Here is a 15,075-nt window from a genome sequence, read left to right as displayed (position 1 = left end):
AGCTTTCATGGTAGATCTTGTTGAGATAATGTCATTGTGCTTTTCCTTATAATCCCTTTATTATGCATCATGACACTCTCTGTGTCCATTTGAAAGACAGTCCATAGTTGAACTCCATAATGAAATGTGTAATGTTTCAACTCAGTGTATTGTAATAACCTGTACTATTTTGTGCTGGGCTATTTAAAAACGCATACACTGGCCCAGAGTCAGGTTCATCTTGCAGACTGAGGAGTGTTTTTCATTATTCAGGAGGACATGAGCATGGTGGCTGCCGGGGGCGGAGTCTCTGTCCGAGCTGATGGAGGGAGAAGGTGATAGTGAGAGCAAGTGCATCTTAACAAGTGGAGCTCCTGGGGGGATTTCGGGGCAAAGACTTGGACCAACTTCCCGAGAGGAGATGGAGTAAGCGAAACAACTGATTTCTGTTACAGTCAAAGGTATTTATCAGCTTTTAAAATATTGAGTAGTCTTCTGATTGAAGTTTCAGGAGTTCATATTTTACTCCAGTCTTGGTTTTTGTTTTTTCTTGTGTTTGTTTTTCTTTTTAAATTAGAAGATAGTATAACCCGCTTATTTATCTCTCTGGTATTTCAGAGACTACAGGAATATATGACTTGAAACTCTCTCGATGTAAGCTGCTGATAGCTGGAGTAGCTGTCAAGTCGAAGCTAATTAAAATTGAGATGGATTTATTGAAAGTAGACTTTATAAGTTTTTCACCCAAATATTTTTTCGCATCTGTTTAAAGGAAACGGATTTTTGGTTAATCGTGTCAAATAGTTCCAAAGTCCGTTTGCATGACCAATGCGGGAAGAAAACGAAAGTTACAGAGAGGTTAATCTTTAAACACAAAACTGTAGTGAATCAGAGGGTGTCTTTTAGCCCAGATCTAATCACGTCACAAGGGGGGAAATTCCCCGTTGAAGGTTTTTTGTGATTTTGCATGTCATGCTGTACCTATAATCCAAGTGAGTTTTCAGATTTCCAGCAGTCTTCTTTTCTACAAGGTCAAAGTACTGAGCACTTGAGTACTTAAGAGAGAAAAACGTGAAATTCTATATTTGTATATAGACTCGCTACATGTTGCTCAAGCTTAGCAGATTTCCAAAAAAAAAACAAAACCCAAAAAAACAGAAGTGTTGCCTTGGGGATGCCAAGGTGGCTGAGTTGCCAACACTGTCAGCGTCCAGAAGAAACCGACAGGTTGTGAGACTTTTTTGTGGAGCTTGTTTTTTCTACACATTTGTGTTCAAAAAGTAAAAAAAAAAAAAAATGCCATTCAATGCCAGGACAGAGTTAACACTCGTGACCACAGAGGATTTTTTCCTCATTTCTGACACTTTGTTCTAGTAATTAACTTTTGATGTGTGCGTTTCCAACATAAGTAAGTGGCCATCTGTTTATTAACAGCTCATCAGTGCATTGAAACTACATATTAAACCTCGAGGAAGAAACTCCTAAAAGCTAAGTTTAGACATCTAACAGAGTAGTAATATAATGTGCCATATAAGCTTTTGTCAGTTACATAATTCAGATCACCAAGTGCACTGTTAATAGGACTATGTCTTCCTTCCCATTAAAATAAAGTCGCAATAGGGTTACAAAACAATACAATGAAATTAAGGCGTGCCATAGCTTGCATACATTGTGTAACAACATTGGATTTTGGATATCTGATCTTTCATCACAGGAATGCAACTGTGAGTTTGTATTTTTGTGGAGAGACTCAAACTGCATCTAAATTAGCTGTTTGTTATTTTAGCTCTTTAGGGTTTTTTTCTGTGAAATAAACAGAACAAAATTGTTTGAACAAAAAGAGATGAATAAATATGATTGACTTGAACTTATTGTCAAGTGGCATTATTGTTATTTTAGGGAAGCTCGAATCCTGCAGCCTTTAAGTGATATACTGTTGATATCAATAGCATTATAAAACGAGAATGTTGTAACATACAGTAGTCATACAGATTTGCCAGAATCAGAGTTGTTATTTAAACCTCATCTTCAGCAGAGAAGAAGAATACTTGTAAAGATTTCCAACCCTTCCTCATGAGAGAGTCTGTGTTTGCCTGTAGGGCAATGAATATAATGAAGGCCTTAACAATGAATCTTAACATATTTTCCCCTTTTTTGATGTGTACAATGCTTATGAGTTACTTAGATAAACCCCGAGGCAATCCACATGGCACAAAAGACTGAATCAATAATGAACACATGCTTTTAAGTCAGTCTGCAGCGTGCGCTGTGCTGGTATTGTCTCCAGCATCCATTAGAAGCTATCAATACGAGAGGCAAACCTGCACTGTTGATGCACAATGTATAAGAACATAATCACCTCACTGTAACTGGATCTGCTCTCCTTTTTCAGGGGACACAGTGGCTGCATGTGTTCAGTAAGAAACCCTCCCTCGTCAGGCCGATAATAGGCATGCAGAGCAGGGAACAGGTGCTGTTTGTCGACTTGTTTGTAGCCCTTGAATAGTCCTTTTGTGTGCTGACCCATCCCAGATCCAAAGCAGTGTAAAGAATAGGTGGCCCATTGAATAATTACTTTCTGTGGATGCTTGCTTTTTGTTTTTAACCTTAGCTGTTTATGTAAAATGTGGAAACGGCTGGCATGTCAAAGTAATAAAAGGTTTTAGCAGCTGTAAAAATCTGACAGCCTCGATACCATGTGGCTCTAAATTGTCATTATGCAAAGTCTCTCCATTTAACATTCAGGAAGTTTGTAAATTTTTAAACAGCCCTCTGAAATGTAGATTAATGCTGCTTCTTTGCTGACAGTAAACACTTAAAGAGAAATGCTCTTTGTTGCATTTTCATAGACACTAATAACTTATCATATGTAACATCGCAGCCATTTGTATCCAGCTTTCATTCCCACATTGTGTCTTGCTACTTGTTGCATGTGTCCTATTCAAGAGTCCATGAGCATATCTGGAATTAACCTTCAGCAGGTTTGTGCTAACATTAGGTCTTGATATCTATCAATTATTCATCGTGTTCTGCTGTGCCTGTTCAAATCTAAATGTGTCTCACCATGGAAACAGCCTTGTAGCTCCACCAGAGGGTGTTGGTTTCAGCGGCCATGCCGACACCGGCCTATTTTCCCAGTTTGGCTACTCCTCCTCAACTTTGGTGTACATGGAACAAATTCAGTACATCCGTCCAATCGTCTGTTTTCTTATCTCTGTCTCTCTCTTTTTTTTCTTTTTTCTTTTTACCACAGAGTCACTTGGGAAGGGGTTGAGCCTGTTCCAGCTGACTTTGGGCAACAGGCAAGCTCAGTATATTTGAACATTTTTATTTTGGATTACATGCTCAGACTAGACATTAGCTCAGTTATGGTTGATGAATGAAAATTAAAATTATGAGAAAGTCGATCAGAGCTTGATGTTCTGGAAGATTCTCATATTCCTCAATGTTAGTGTCATATTTCTGGTGTCTTTTTGATGCAACACTGAATTGGTGACGTTTTGTTGCTGTTTTTATTATAATATGAGGTAGTTTAGAACTAATAATGGACTTTTAAGTCACTATAATAATGCCCATTATAATAATAAAGTATAAACAAGTAATACACTGGTTTAGTAAAGTTAAAGCATTAAACATAAATATCTAGTCAATGTCCATCTCACAGTTTAAATAAATGATGTAGCATCTAAAAGTTTAAACACATAAACTCTACAGATCTACTTTTGCTGTTGTATTGGCTAAAGGACACATAAACGTATCTGAATATTGCAGGGCAGTTCTCTAGATTGAGAGTCTGCAGTTTTATTGGTCAATAAACTAAATAAACAATTATTGTTTAATGTGGAAACAAAGTTACACTTGCATGTACTTCCCGCTCCTATTGCATTATCAAAGTGTCATAATCAAGTCATAATTGTAGATGTTACTTGAACTAAGGTCATACAGTGACTCAGCAAGGAGATCTATTTTTGTCATATGTGGATAAAGAAATGCATGTGGTGCTAAAAGTCACATTTTCAAACAATGACTGACTGGAGAAAGGTGGTATTACTTGACACTAGAGGGTGCTCTATCACTATAACATATTTCCCTCCTACATTCATTTTCAGTAGCGCCACAGTACAATACGGCAGCTTTTGTCTCAGAAGCTTGGAACGTTTGTGTATTGCTGTAAATATTTTTATTGTTGAGAATGCTTGAAATACTTGACCTGAAAATATTAATCAAACCCTAACTTGAAATATTTGCACAACTGCACAAAAACCGCACATGCTCATTAGAAATCAGACTAAAGGGGTCTTTTACTTTTAGTGTTACGGTGCAAAGATATTTAGGTGTGATATTTTTGTTCTTGCTTTTGGTGGTATGAGTCCAAAACAGGAAGCGTGTTTTCAGATGTTGTGATGATAGGACTTCGTTCTGCTTATTATTTACTCTGACAACATGACTGTGTTTTTAAGTAGGTCAGGCTCAAACGTGCATGAAAACCAGACTCAAATTCTGGGAATCCCGATGAATGTACTTGCACTATGAAGTATTTCATAGTGTTTTCTTTAGGATAATATTTTCTTTGACAGGTGACATTACTGCTGGACTTATTACTTTGGGGAAAGGCATGTTGCCAGGGGCTCCCTGTTGTTCAGTGATTCTCTTTGCTCTTTGACAGAGTCCAACTCTACATGTCAGCAGACCATGAAGATAGTTATGTCTGAGTGTGATGGTTGGCTTTTTAATTGTCAACACATTTCTTTGTTCACTGGAAATGCATACAAGAGGTACATAAAGTATAGGCTAGTTGTTCTGCTGTTTCTTCCTAAAACAGAAAACGCCTTTATGTCACGTACATACACAGGGTGTTTGTGTTACGGATGTAGGTCAGACTAGGAAAAACTGGTTCATGTGATAGGTGTGTCCAGTTAGTGTTCACTTCAGTCCTTGAAGAAGACTAACTAGAGTATAAGAATGGCCTAACGCAGAGTCACCGATCATGTACTGAACTAACGGAACCTGTTCTGTGAAGCAACTGGAAGATCTATTTGTTTGTCAAACACAGAACAAACAAAGAAGTTGTCACACAACATTTAACGCACACTTTTCAGCATTCTCGTAGGGATTCACGATCATTTAAGGAATTAGTTTCTATCTAATTATTGCTTCCAGGGGCAAGAGATGCCTGTTTAGACAAATACAGGATATTTATTCAGCGCTGCCTCATGGGCATACAGTAGGCAGGGATGCTGTGGCTGTCAGAGCAGCCTCTCTATCCCCTCCCGCCCTCTTTAGTTATAACTTTGCCCCTCTCTTCTCAGCCTCCTGCCTTTTTTGCTGAATGAAGGAGGAGCTGTCTAAGTAATTCAACACCTGCCCAATTCATGAATGTTACTGTAAGTTGCTGAACTGCCCTGACAAGTACTGTAGTTGAAACACATTAGTAGACTGAAGCCGACAGCACTTGAAGCATCTCTGCGCGGCAGAAAATTAGTGTCCAGCAAGGACGAAGAACTACGTTACTAACGAGGGAAAGGGAGGAGGAGAAATTAAAAATTGTTCTACAAAAAGAGTGGAAAACCTGGCATTCCTTCAAATGACTCTTTTAGAAGAATGAAAGAAGTAGTGTTGGGCTTCCTGCCATCCAACATGTCTTTAGGAGAGAGTGTCGTGAGAGAAATGGCCAAAAGTGAGACAGATTGCTCTGAGGGACTGGATGAGATTGCTCTGGGGCGCATTGCCAGCTTACCTTTGGATCCATTCCCACCCAAGGACTTCAGGGGGAAGTTTAAAAAGATGCGTCATAGGAAGAGGCCAACTATTCTTGAAAGTAGGTGCTGCTTTGACACAGTGAAGTTGTAGTGATTTCCTCAGTAATCTGTGTAAAATGTGGTTTTGGAAATATCTGGTGAGCAACCAATACCAGTGTTTCAGCCACTCATGCCCCCACTTTGTGAAATTCCTCACCTCCTCGTTGTATTTCTCATAGTTACACAGGAATCCAGTGACTTGTTTGTAATGGACTTAGAGCGTGTACATCACATAATTTTTTATATTATGTAGGATGATGAATTAGCTGACCTTTTCAGTTTTTATGGACCTTATTTCTTAAGTAAATTAATCAACAGAGAAACAAGATGACTTCAAATAAACGGGACATTAAAGAATGTTTGAGAGAGACAAAAGAAGATGAAGAAGCTAGGGGCACCGGGTGCACTGAGCGAGTGTGGGAGGCAGTAAAGGGTTTGAAGTTGATAACCATAAAAATGGCTGAACTAGACAGACATATTTCACATTCCTCACCTTCATCAGAGCTTGATAATGCCTATAATAAGTGCTTAATGTGTTAAAGGCTGTGCCCACTTAAAGCCTAAAGAAGGAAAGATGCTTACATTGGGGGTTTTTTATAACCAGCAATACTTTTCTTATTTATTCATCCTCTGTTTGGGTGTTTTGTTAGTGAACATGATTTGTGGAGAAGTTGCCACTGAAAATGATAAAACTATAACTGGCATTTACAAGATTATTCTCAGGCAGCTTTCCTTCTTGAGAAGTCTCGCTGATTCTAGCCAGTGTGCCAGCAAACTGCCACTGCTTTATATCTACGTTTGGCATCAGTTGCCCCTAGTTATCCAGACACATTGTTATGCCACAAACAGGGTAAAGAAAGTTTCTTCAAAGTAACACAAGGTCTTTTCATGATAAACATGTTTGGCTGATGCAATGCAATGCAATGCAATGCAATGCAATAACATAACATAACATAACATAACATAACATATTTTTTCCAATTTTTGTTAATTCAGATATCTAATGAATCACGTTGTAGCAATTACGCATGTAGATATGGTTAAGAGTATCAAACTGAGCATCAGGACAGGGAAGAACTGTGACTGTGACATGTTTTCAGAGTGTTTCAGAAACAGATGAACTACTGGGATTTTCCAGTACAGCCAACTCTAGGGTTTCGGAGAGTGATTCAAAAAAGTGAAAATATCCAGGGTGCGGCAGTTGTCTGGGTGAGATTATCTTGTTGATGTCAGAAGTTGGAGGAGAATGACCAGACCGCTTCAAACTGATAGGAAAACAACAGTAACAGTAGTTTTCTCAGCACACTGATCACTGCTTAGACACCACAGTCTACCTGAGTGCTGTTGTTGATCGTGGCCATTCCTTTATGTCCACAGTGTGCCCATCTTCCAGCAGGATAATGTGCCACATCATAAAGCTCAAATCATGTCCAACTAATTTCTTGATAACAACGAGTTCACTGTCCTCCACAGTCACCAAATCTCAATTCAATAGAGCACTTGTGGAAACTGGTGAAAGAGGTGATCCACTTCATTAACTTGCAGCTGATAAATCTGCATCAACTACTTGCTGACACAAATGCACTTCATTGAATAAACAGTGTTTTTTGTATTGATATATATATATATTTAAACTACTGTAGGACCCTAAAAGGTTTTAAGGTAACCCCGAAATGTGTAACACAGGCCTGAAAGTGGTTGGTATTTCCCACGTTTTCTTTCTTTCGTTTCTTTCTTTCTCCATCATTCTTCCTTTACTTTGACTTCTCAGTGTTCCGCAGCCTTGCTAAAAAATGATGGAATTGAATAAGTCTTTGCATTTCAAAGATTCCAGTCAAGCTGACCAGCTAAATATGTTTTAAAAACTCTTCTTAAGAAATTATGCTTTTTAAAAATCAGAATTGGCAGGAATTGACCATGTATAGTCAAGTCTGATTAGAGAACATAATGAATTCTCCTGTTAAAAATAGTGCTCGGCTTAAATAGTTACTTGTTGAATTGAATTGAGGAGATGTTTGCTGAGAGGGCCATGATACAAGCAACATGTGAGTATTTACCTATTAACAAATTATTTAGATGAACTTATCTAAAAGCTTGTAAACTTCAGTTTAGTTTAAACATTTGATATTTAATGTTTTGACATTACTGTCTTAAAAAAGACCAACTGTAAATAAAAGAAGTCAGAAAAACCCTTCCCCTTGTAATATAGATACCATAGATTATTGCTTTATGACTCTTTTGTAACTATAAACAAGTGTGTAAGGAGATTTAACAACCCTCATAAATGAAGTCAACAGCATCTTTTCACTCACTTGTTTATTTATGTCATGACATAAAACTGCTGCGGGAGGGATTGATTGTAGAGTAACACAATGTGTGGAACGCTTCAGTACACCAAGCAGGAATGTCCTGCTTGGTGTATTCAGTATACCCAACTACTGGGTTGGGTATATCCAGGACACCTGAGCCTCTGAAATGTGTGTTTACCAAACACTGCCACGGCCAGTGGTGGCTTCTCCATCACAGAGTGTATTACGTAATCAAGTGCAAGTGGCTGCCGCTTGATGGATAGGCAGAATTCTGATAGGATTATCCTGAGAGCACTGAGCGGGAGTGAGAGGGGGTAGATTGGAGGATGTCTTTATAGTCCATATGGTCAGGCAACTTGCTTGTGCTTTCCACATGCCAGAATAATGTAAATATTGGATGAAAAAAAGGAGCATTGTATTATAGTTTTACTTTGGTAAAATGATTTGTAGACATCTATACAAAAAAAATCAAAAAATTGCAATTTTTTTTTATAATGCTCTTTCTTTTTGTATATTAATTGTCTTGATATTGGGGGAAAAATTCCTTTGCTCCACTGTTTTCAGCTCTGATGTATAAAAAAAATTATATATAAATTAAAATTAATTTAATATATTTTCAGTAATGCTGTTAACAGTAAACATTAGTCCATTGCATGATTTTAAATATAGTTGCAATAGTGCTGAAAGAATCTGTGAGATGCAACACTGGACTGTGTGAACATTGGACACATTCCAATGTATTCATTTTTGCATTATCTGCAAAAGAGAAGTTTTACACTATGCGGCTGACAATTCTTTTTTGGGAGAGTCGGCCCCTCTTCCCATATTTATTTTCTACATTCAGTTGATTTTATTGGCTGGCTGATCACTTACAGTTAGAACAGTTAGAGTCATTTTCTTTTCGCTCAGCCAGATGTAATGTGTCATACTTCCTGATTTCTCATCTCCTCTGTCAGTGGTCGTGACCTGACAGATTCTCTCAGTCATCCTGAAAGACGCACATGCCCAGTTCTCTCATCATTATCAGGCCTTGCACGCAGACAAACAGTAGTTATTATTAACTGCTCTCCCCTAAGAGGATTGCTTCCTGCACTCTCAGCCTCCACGCAGTTATTTAAAGGGAGCTTGCACTGCCGCCCACTGCCTGCCACAGCTTTAGAGAGGGAGAGAGAAAGAGTAGAGGGAGGGAGAGAGAGGGCTGATAGCCAAGGACAGGACACAAGAGGAGGGGTATAGCAGTGCTAGTGTGTTTTCTCAGGGTCTTGTCAGCACAGCATTGTGTGCGTCACAGAGAGGTGACAGCAGGCAATACCTGCTGGTCCCAACCTAACTGCTGCTGTTGCTGCTACTGGAGGGAAACCACAAGTAGAAAAGGGGGTAGGAAGCTACAGCCATGACAAGCCAGCAGGACTCGGGCTTCTTTGAAATCAGCATCAAGTCTTTGCTGAAGTCATGGAGTGGAAGTGAGTACCAGTTTGTTGTTATTGTAGTGTTCACCTGGCAGAGCTGAATGACTGTTAGTAACCTGACTTTATAGCTCTATGCTGCTTCTTGGTGCAAATTAAGATCAGCGAAATGTGATAGTTCTGTATGCCAGAAGCTGCAAATTTAATGTACTTGTAGTAACAGCACACCACAGTTAAAACAGCTTTTTAGTTGTCTCTTAGCAACAGCCAGATACATAAGTTCCTCAAGGATGACTAGCTAAGTCATTATACAATAGCTTATGTTACAAGTTTTGCGGATGGTGATTCTGCATCTGATTATATTTAAATTGTGGCCATATTTCACTTATAAACAGAGCCAGAATAGCTCTTATTAAGTGCAAGGACACAGTAATAGGATTACTGGAGGTTCAGCTTGGTTGCATCTTCTGTCCAAAGCTCACAGCTTCATTGCCTTCTAGTGAAACCATCAGAGTGAGATGAAATGCCTTCATGCTTCAGATCATGGTGCTATTCTGTTTTATGTGAGGTGTGAGAGGTGGCCTACAGAATGGATGCAAAACTAATGAAAAAGCCGAACGCAGGCATTAAACCTAGCTTCTTAGCAGTTTATTCATGTGTGCTATATCTGTATATCGCCACACTAAATTGATTAATACCTAAAGTGCTAAATGTTTACAAGCTAGTTGCATGTCTCAAGCAGACTGCATTAGGAGCTTAATCTGAATGCAAAGAGAAACCATCGAACAAGCTGCCCCTTTCCACACACTAAACATTGAGCCATCTCCTGATGATGTTGCATAATCCCCACACTGGGTCACTTTGCTAAAGTGATAAAGGCACAGGCAGTCATTGTACTGTATCAGCATTTAACATTTTCATTAAATTTGTGCTCTTCCCTAATCTCATCTCTCTGCTTCCATTCTCACAAGCTGTTATGTAATGTATCACAAGATGGCAACAGATATAGTGTTGCTAATAAAAGTTCTTTTTTCCTTCATGAGATGTGAGACACAGTGCCTGCTAATATGTGACTTGATGAACTATATGTATTTATATATATTTATTTATTTATTTATTTATCTATTTTAGTTTAATATAGAAAATAATAGCTTCCAAATTGGTGTAGCATGTGTGTGTGTCTGTGTGTGAGCACAGGGTTAATAATCACAAACATTTTTGGATACCCGGTTTGATAAGTTAGTTTGTCCAGCACTAATAAAACAGTAACAAACAGCAGGACAGAACTGCCATTGTGGAGCAGCTGCATCAGGTTTGTTGTTCAATGTGACTGAAGGCCAGTCCTCCATCAGCCAATCAGAGCAGGAGATGAGCTGTGGGGATCTGGGTAGAGCGGTGCGGTCCAAACATGTTTAGTTACAATTTATTTTCTGACATTTTTAAAAGCTACTATTCAGTTTCTTCTCACATTTTGAATTAAGTTCTTTATTCATTCTTCTTTAATGTTTAGCTTTGTGTAGCAGTATACAGTACAACAAGAGCTCTATTTTTGAGAAGCTGAAAGTAGTATTTTAATAGGAGCTAAAATTGTTCTATGTGCACTTTAAACAGACAGATGTGGGCTTTTTGACCAGGGCTTATATAATTGGCCTGAAATGCTCTCTCACAGCAGGCAGTAGTTTCCTGCATGATGTCAGCTGGCTCAAACAGGGCCGATGGTCAATAATTTGCAACCATCATTTTAAGCTGCTTTTCACAGAGGTTCGTAATCACTCTCTCATTCTCACTTTTTGAAAGACTAAAGCTGTGAACTAGTGAAAATATTAGCATAATAATGTTGTCTTTCTGTTTCTTCAAGTCCAGAGAGGTTTTAATTATTTATTGGAGAAATGTCACATTTTGTGGAGGTGTCTGTGGAATATTTTAACAATTTGGGTTGTAAATGAAATGCTCTGTCACTTTATGGTCTACTCTATGCAGCAATTTGTTACAGTATTATAAACACTTCCTTTTAGTCGAGTAACTAAGGATGTTGTCCCTTTTTTCCCAGCCTGGAAGAATAGTATAGTGTGTACATTTGGAAACTTCCTTTTCTTACTGCTATCTCTTAAAATGCAATGTCAGCTTTAGAGAAGTTGAACAAAGTTTCCCAGAAGTCTATATTGACACTGGAATTTTTGGTCCAGTTTAAGAGGTCAGTGGTATCTAAATATCCAGCCACTCTGTTCACAAACTGCCGCTTAAAGACATTGTTTACTCAGTAGGGATGTCTCTGTGGACTGCATGTTTTGTGTGTGTGCGTGTGTGTGTGTGTGTGTGTGTGTGTGTGTGTGTGTGTGTGTGTGTGTGTGTGTGTGTGTGTGTGTGTGTGTGCAAGAGAGACACTTGTCAGCCTGTTTGCATTGTCCTCCAGGGAGTACCACCATGCCCAGGGTGTTTCCAGCATGGCGATGATGTAATGCACGCTGTGCCTGAGCTCCTTGTTTGCAGGGTCACATGTCATGTCTCAGACTTCGTACAGTGCCAGAGCAACAGACACAGGCTTGATATGCACACTGGTTCCTATTTACAGCTCGTCTCTGGTTTAATATTTTGTCAAGGGAAAATGTAGATATTGCTTTATAAATCTGGGGTGTTAAATCACAGAGTGTCTGTTGCTGGAACGTTGCCTAAAATCTTTGCCTTAATGACTTTAGTTCTTCTTTAAGAAGTTGTCAGACTTTAAGGGAAGTGCAGTGAAACAGTCACTGTGGTCAAGAATGGTGTTTACACTCTGGTTGTCTGTACCTCGTGGTTTTGCATCACCGATAGGGGGTGGGGGGAGTGCTCTGTCAGTATAGTGTTTACTCCTGGATAAATATAGTCACCAGTCTATGCCACCATAGCATGCTGGACCTCATCGTTGTCCTGTGCCTCAGCTAAAAATTCCCGCCTGACCTTCACTGTTGGAAGGCACCGGGTGGTCACAAGGCTGGAGGAAGCCATAGCAGAAGCCGCTGTCAGAGAGAAAGAGAGAGAGCGAGATCTAGAGATTGTGTGGTCTCCTGTACCAAACACTACTCCCACTTTTTAAAACACACCCGCTGTTGGCTCTGTGCACCATGGAAACTATAACCAGAAGGACAGAGCCAGCTGACACACAAGACATGGAAGTTGGTGGATTTTACTAGCGAGCGTTTGTCTTAAATCAGGACAACCCTGGATACCATATCCTCCTTTCCCACTATGGACGGGACAGCTGTGTGCTGGAGCAAGGCCAGCGTCATTAGCTTCATCAAGGGTCTGGGTAGGTGCTGCGTGGATCGCCACGAATGAGGGAAGCATGTTCTGAAAGCCATAAAAGGTTGTTACACATGCTGGGCATTCCTTGAGAGATTGCCGAATGCTCCATGTCCTGAAAAGACCTGGAGAAGAAAACTTGTGTACTTGTACCAGCTTCTCCAACTTCTCTTATGCAATTTGTCAGTGTTGCATAATTTGTGGTGCCTCATAAAATGCTCATTGTGTGTTTGCTCATCTCCTCTCATTATGTTGCATGCAGCTTGTACAGATGTGTAAAATCTAAGCTGCGATTCAGTTTTTGGCAATTTATTTAAAGTTAGTTGTAAAGAGGTAATAGCTTTTAGTAAAGCAGTAACAGCACAACTTGTAGTCGCTGATGAACCTATCAAACTTTGTATGAACGTCTTAAACCTTCCTGTTTTGGCTCTCTCATGTGGCATACAACAAATGAAATCCTTAAATTATATTGTTAATTGTCTTTTATCTTGTCACAACCTTACTAGACTAATATATTAAATTTCAAGACTTACATGCAGCCAAATAGTAGACGTAATAATTCTACATCTCCAGCAAAAGAAAAGGTTAAAGCCTTCAATTGTACATTAAAAATATATGAGTACTCTCAATTAAAACATTTTTCAGGTTTTTATGGTTTGGTGAGGTCATTTAAAGAAATATTTGTCAAGCAGCACTGGCCTCTCAGGGAAATCTCTCCATATGACTGTGTCGCTTTGGATAAATATGCAGCACAAAGTGAGTGAAAATAAAACTAAAAAGGAAAAATGTGATTTGTGATTTTGACAGATGAACAGTTTGGGTTGACCTTTACTGTTGCTGATTTCTGTCCAGACGTATTTATTACATGCGCATGCACATGTTTACGAAAATATGGTTCTCACTGTAAGGCACTAGCTCTGTTCTGTCCTTTGACTATTATACACCAAACCCAGGCAGTTTGTGAGGCTGAGGCCTGGTTAGAAATTGCAGAGTTATCGCTGAAGGAAAATGTCACGCTTCTAATAAGATGTTTGTATGCATGTCTTTACTGTATGTAGCAGGTTTGTGTCTGGAGGCACAAGAGTTCAACACAGAGGTTAAATTATTAACTCGTGGGTTTTTTCATGGGTTTAAGTGGCCCGAGGCAAGCCATTCGTTATTAAAGGTGGGCCATATCATAACACTGAGTGAAGGATGATCACACGCACAAGGTTTTTGTTTCCCTCAAAGGACAGTGACGACTTTGGTACAAAACCAAAACACCAGCTGCAGGCCATGGTGTTTTATTTCCATATGTGCTCTGCTCACTGTAGCAGGAGGAAAGAAACAGCAGACTCAGGGCAAGACGGTGCCCTTTGGACAGTCTTACTGAGGAATGCTCAACATGTTGGGAACTTTTTGTCCATGTTTGGAAACTTCTCAGCAATACCCTGTTCGGTGAACTCTTTTTCTCTAGTGGCTGATCCTGTCCCACTCATTGTGCTCGATTTGGCAATGTTTTACTTAATGAAACTGTTTCCCATCTTGTGGTTTTTGTTTCTCCTCCGCAGCCTCGCCCGTGGGGAACGGATACAGTAAACCTCCCATCCCTCCACTCTGCTGTCCTCAGGGAGAGAAGGGTCCCCCTGCCATGATGCCCATCACCATTGACCCAGAGAGCAAGCCAGGCGAGTACGTCCTCAAGAGCCTGTTTGCCAACTTCACCACCATGTCTGAGCGCAAGATCCGAATAATCATGGCTGAACCGCTGGTGAGTGGGAAGAGGGTTACTGCTCTTTGTGTCCTGTAGTGATTAGTTGACATTCTGTTTATCTTATGGCTATAAGATAATAATGTGAAACTAAAAATGTAGCATTAAAGAGTGTTATATTAGTTAAATATAAACAAAAAGTAAAAAGTTTAGAGTAAAAAATTAACCCTTAGATTTTTTTTCTTGTTTACTATCCTGTTAATCATCTCCTGAGCCCTGGTGGGTGTTCTGACCCCAGATTATAAATCTCTATAACAGAAAGATGCTGGAAAGACAGGCCTGTGTCCTTTTTTGTTGACTGTAATGAATTACAAGTGGTGAAGGATGCTTTACTTCTAAGAAAATAATGTTTTAGTAATAATTTAAAAACACACAGTCCGGGTACTCAGAAGCACAGAAGCGTCTAATGAACTGAAGAAATTTCAAATCAAATGATATTAGGAGAAATATATTATCTATTTAACTATTTAAAATATATAATAATTAAGTAAGAATTTTGCTAAATGAGTAATGCTTGAGATGATTGTCCCTTATCGAAAGAGTTATAGCTTTTG

The 15,075-nt window shown here is 39.2% G+C and overlaps 1 protein-coding gene across 8 annotated transcripts in view; it reads left to right on the top strand.

Annotated features, from left to right (window-relative positions):
• The first annotated feature begins 363 nt into the window (after nt 1–363).
• Nucleotides 364–15,075, top strand: part of frya (furry homolog a (Drosophila)) — a 46,527-nt gene continuing 31,815 nt past the window's right edge. For 3 of the 8 annotated variants that reach the window (XM_026193652.1, XM_026193653.1, XM_026193651.1), the window contains exons 1-2: nt 5,415–5,797; nt 14,322–14,521. In XM_026193652.1, coding sequence (XP_026049437.1) covers nt 5,581–5,797; nt 14,322–14,521 — 417 coding nt within the window. In that variant the 5' untranslated portion in view covers nt 5,415–5,580. Of the gene's footprint in view, nt 441–5,414; nt 5,798–9,254; nt 9,550–12,434; nt 12,779–14,321; nt 14,522–15,075 lie in introns of those variants that run through there. The other 5 variants (XM_026193658.1, XM_026193654.1, XM_026193657.1 and 2 more) reach the window with 4 other exon arrangements.

The sequence above is a fragment of the Astatotilapia calliptera genome, chromosome 14 (assembly GCF_900246225.1).
Source record: "Astatotilapia calliptera chromosome 14, fAstCal1.2, whole genome shotgun sequence".
NCBI classification, from domain to species: Eukaryota; Metazoa; Chordata; class Actinopteri; order Cichliformes; family Cichlidae; genus Astatotilapia; species Astatotilapia calliptera.
Note: the sequence above shows the minus strand (reverse complement) of the source record. Positions and strands in the feature narration are given on the sequence as shown.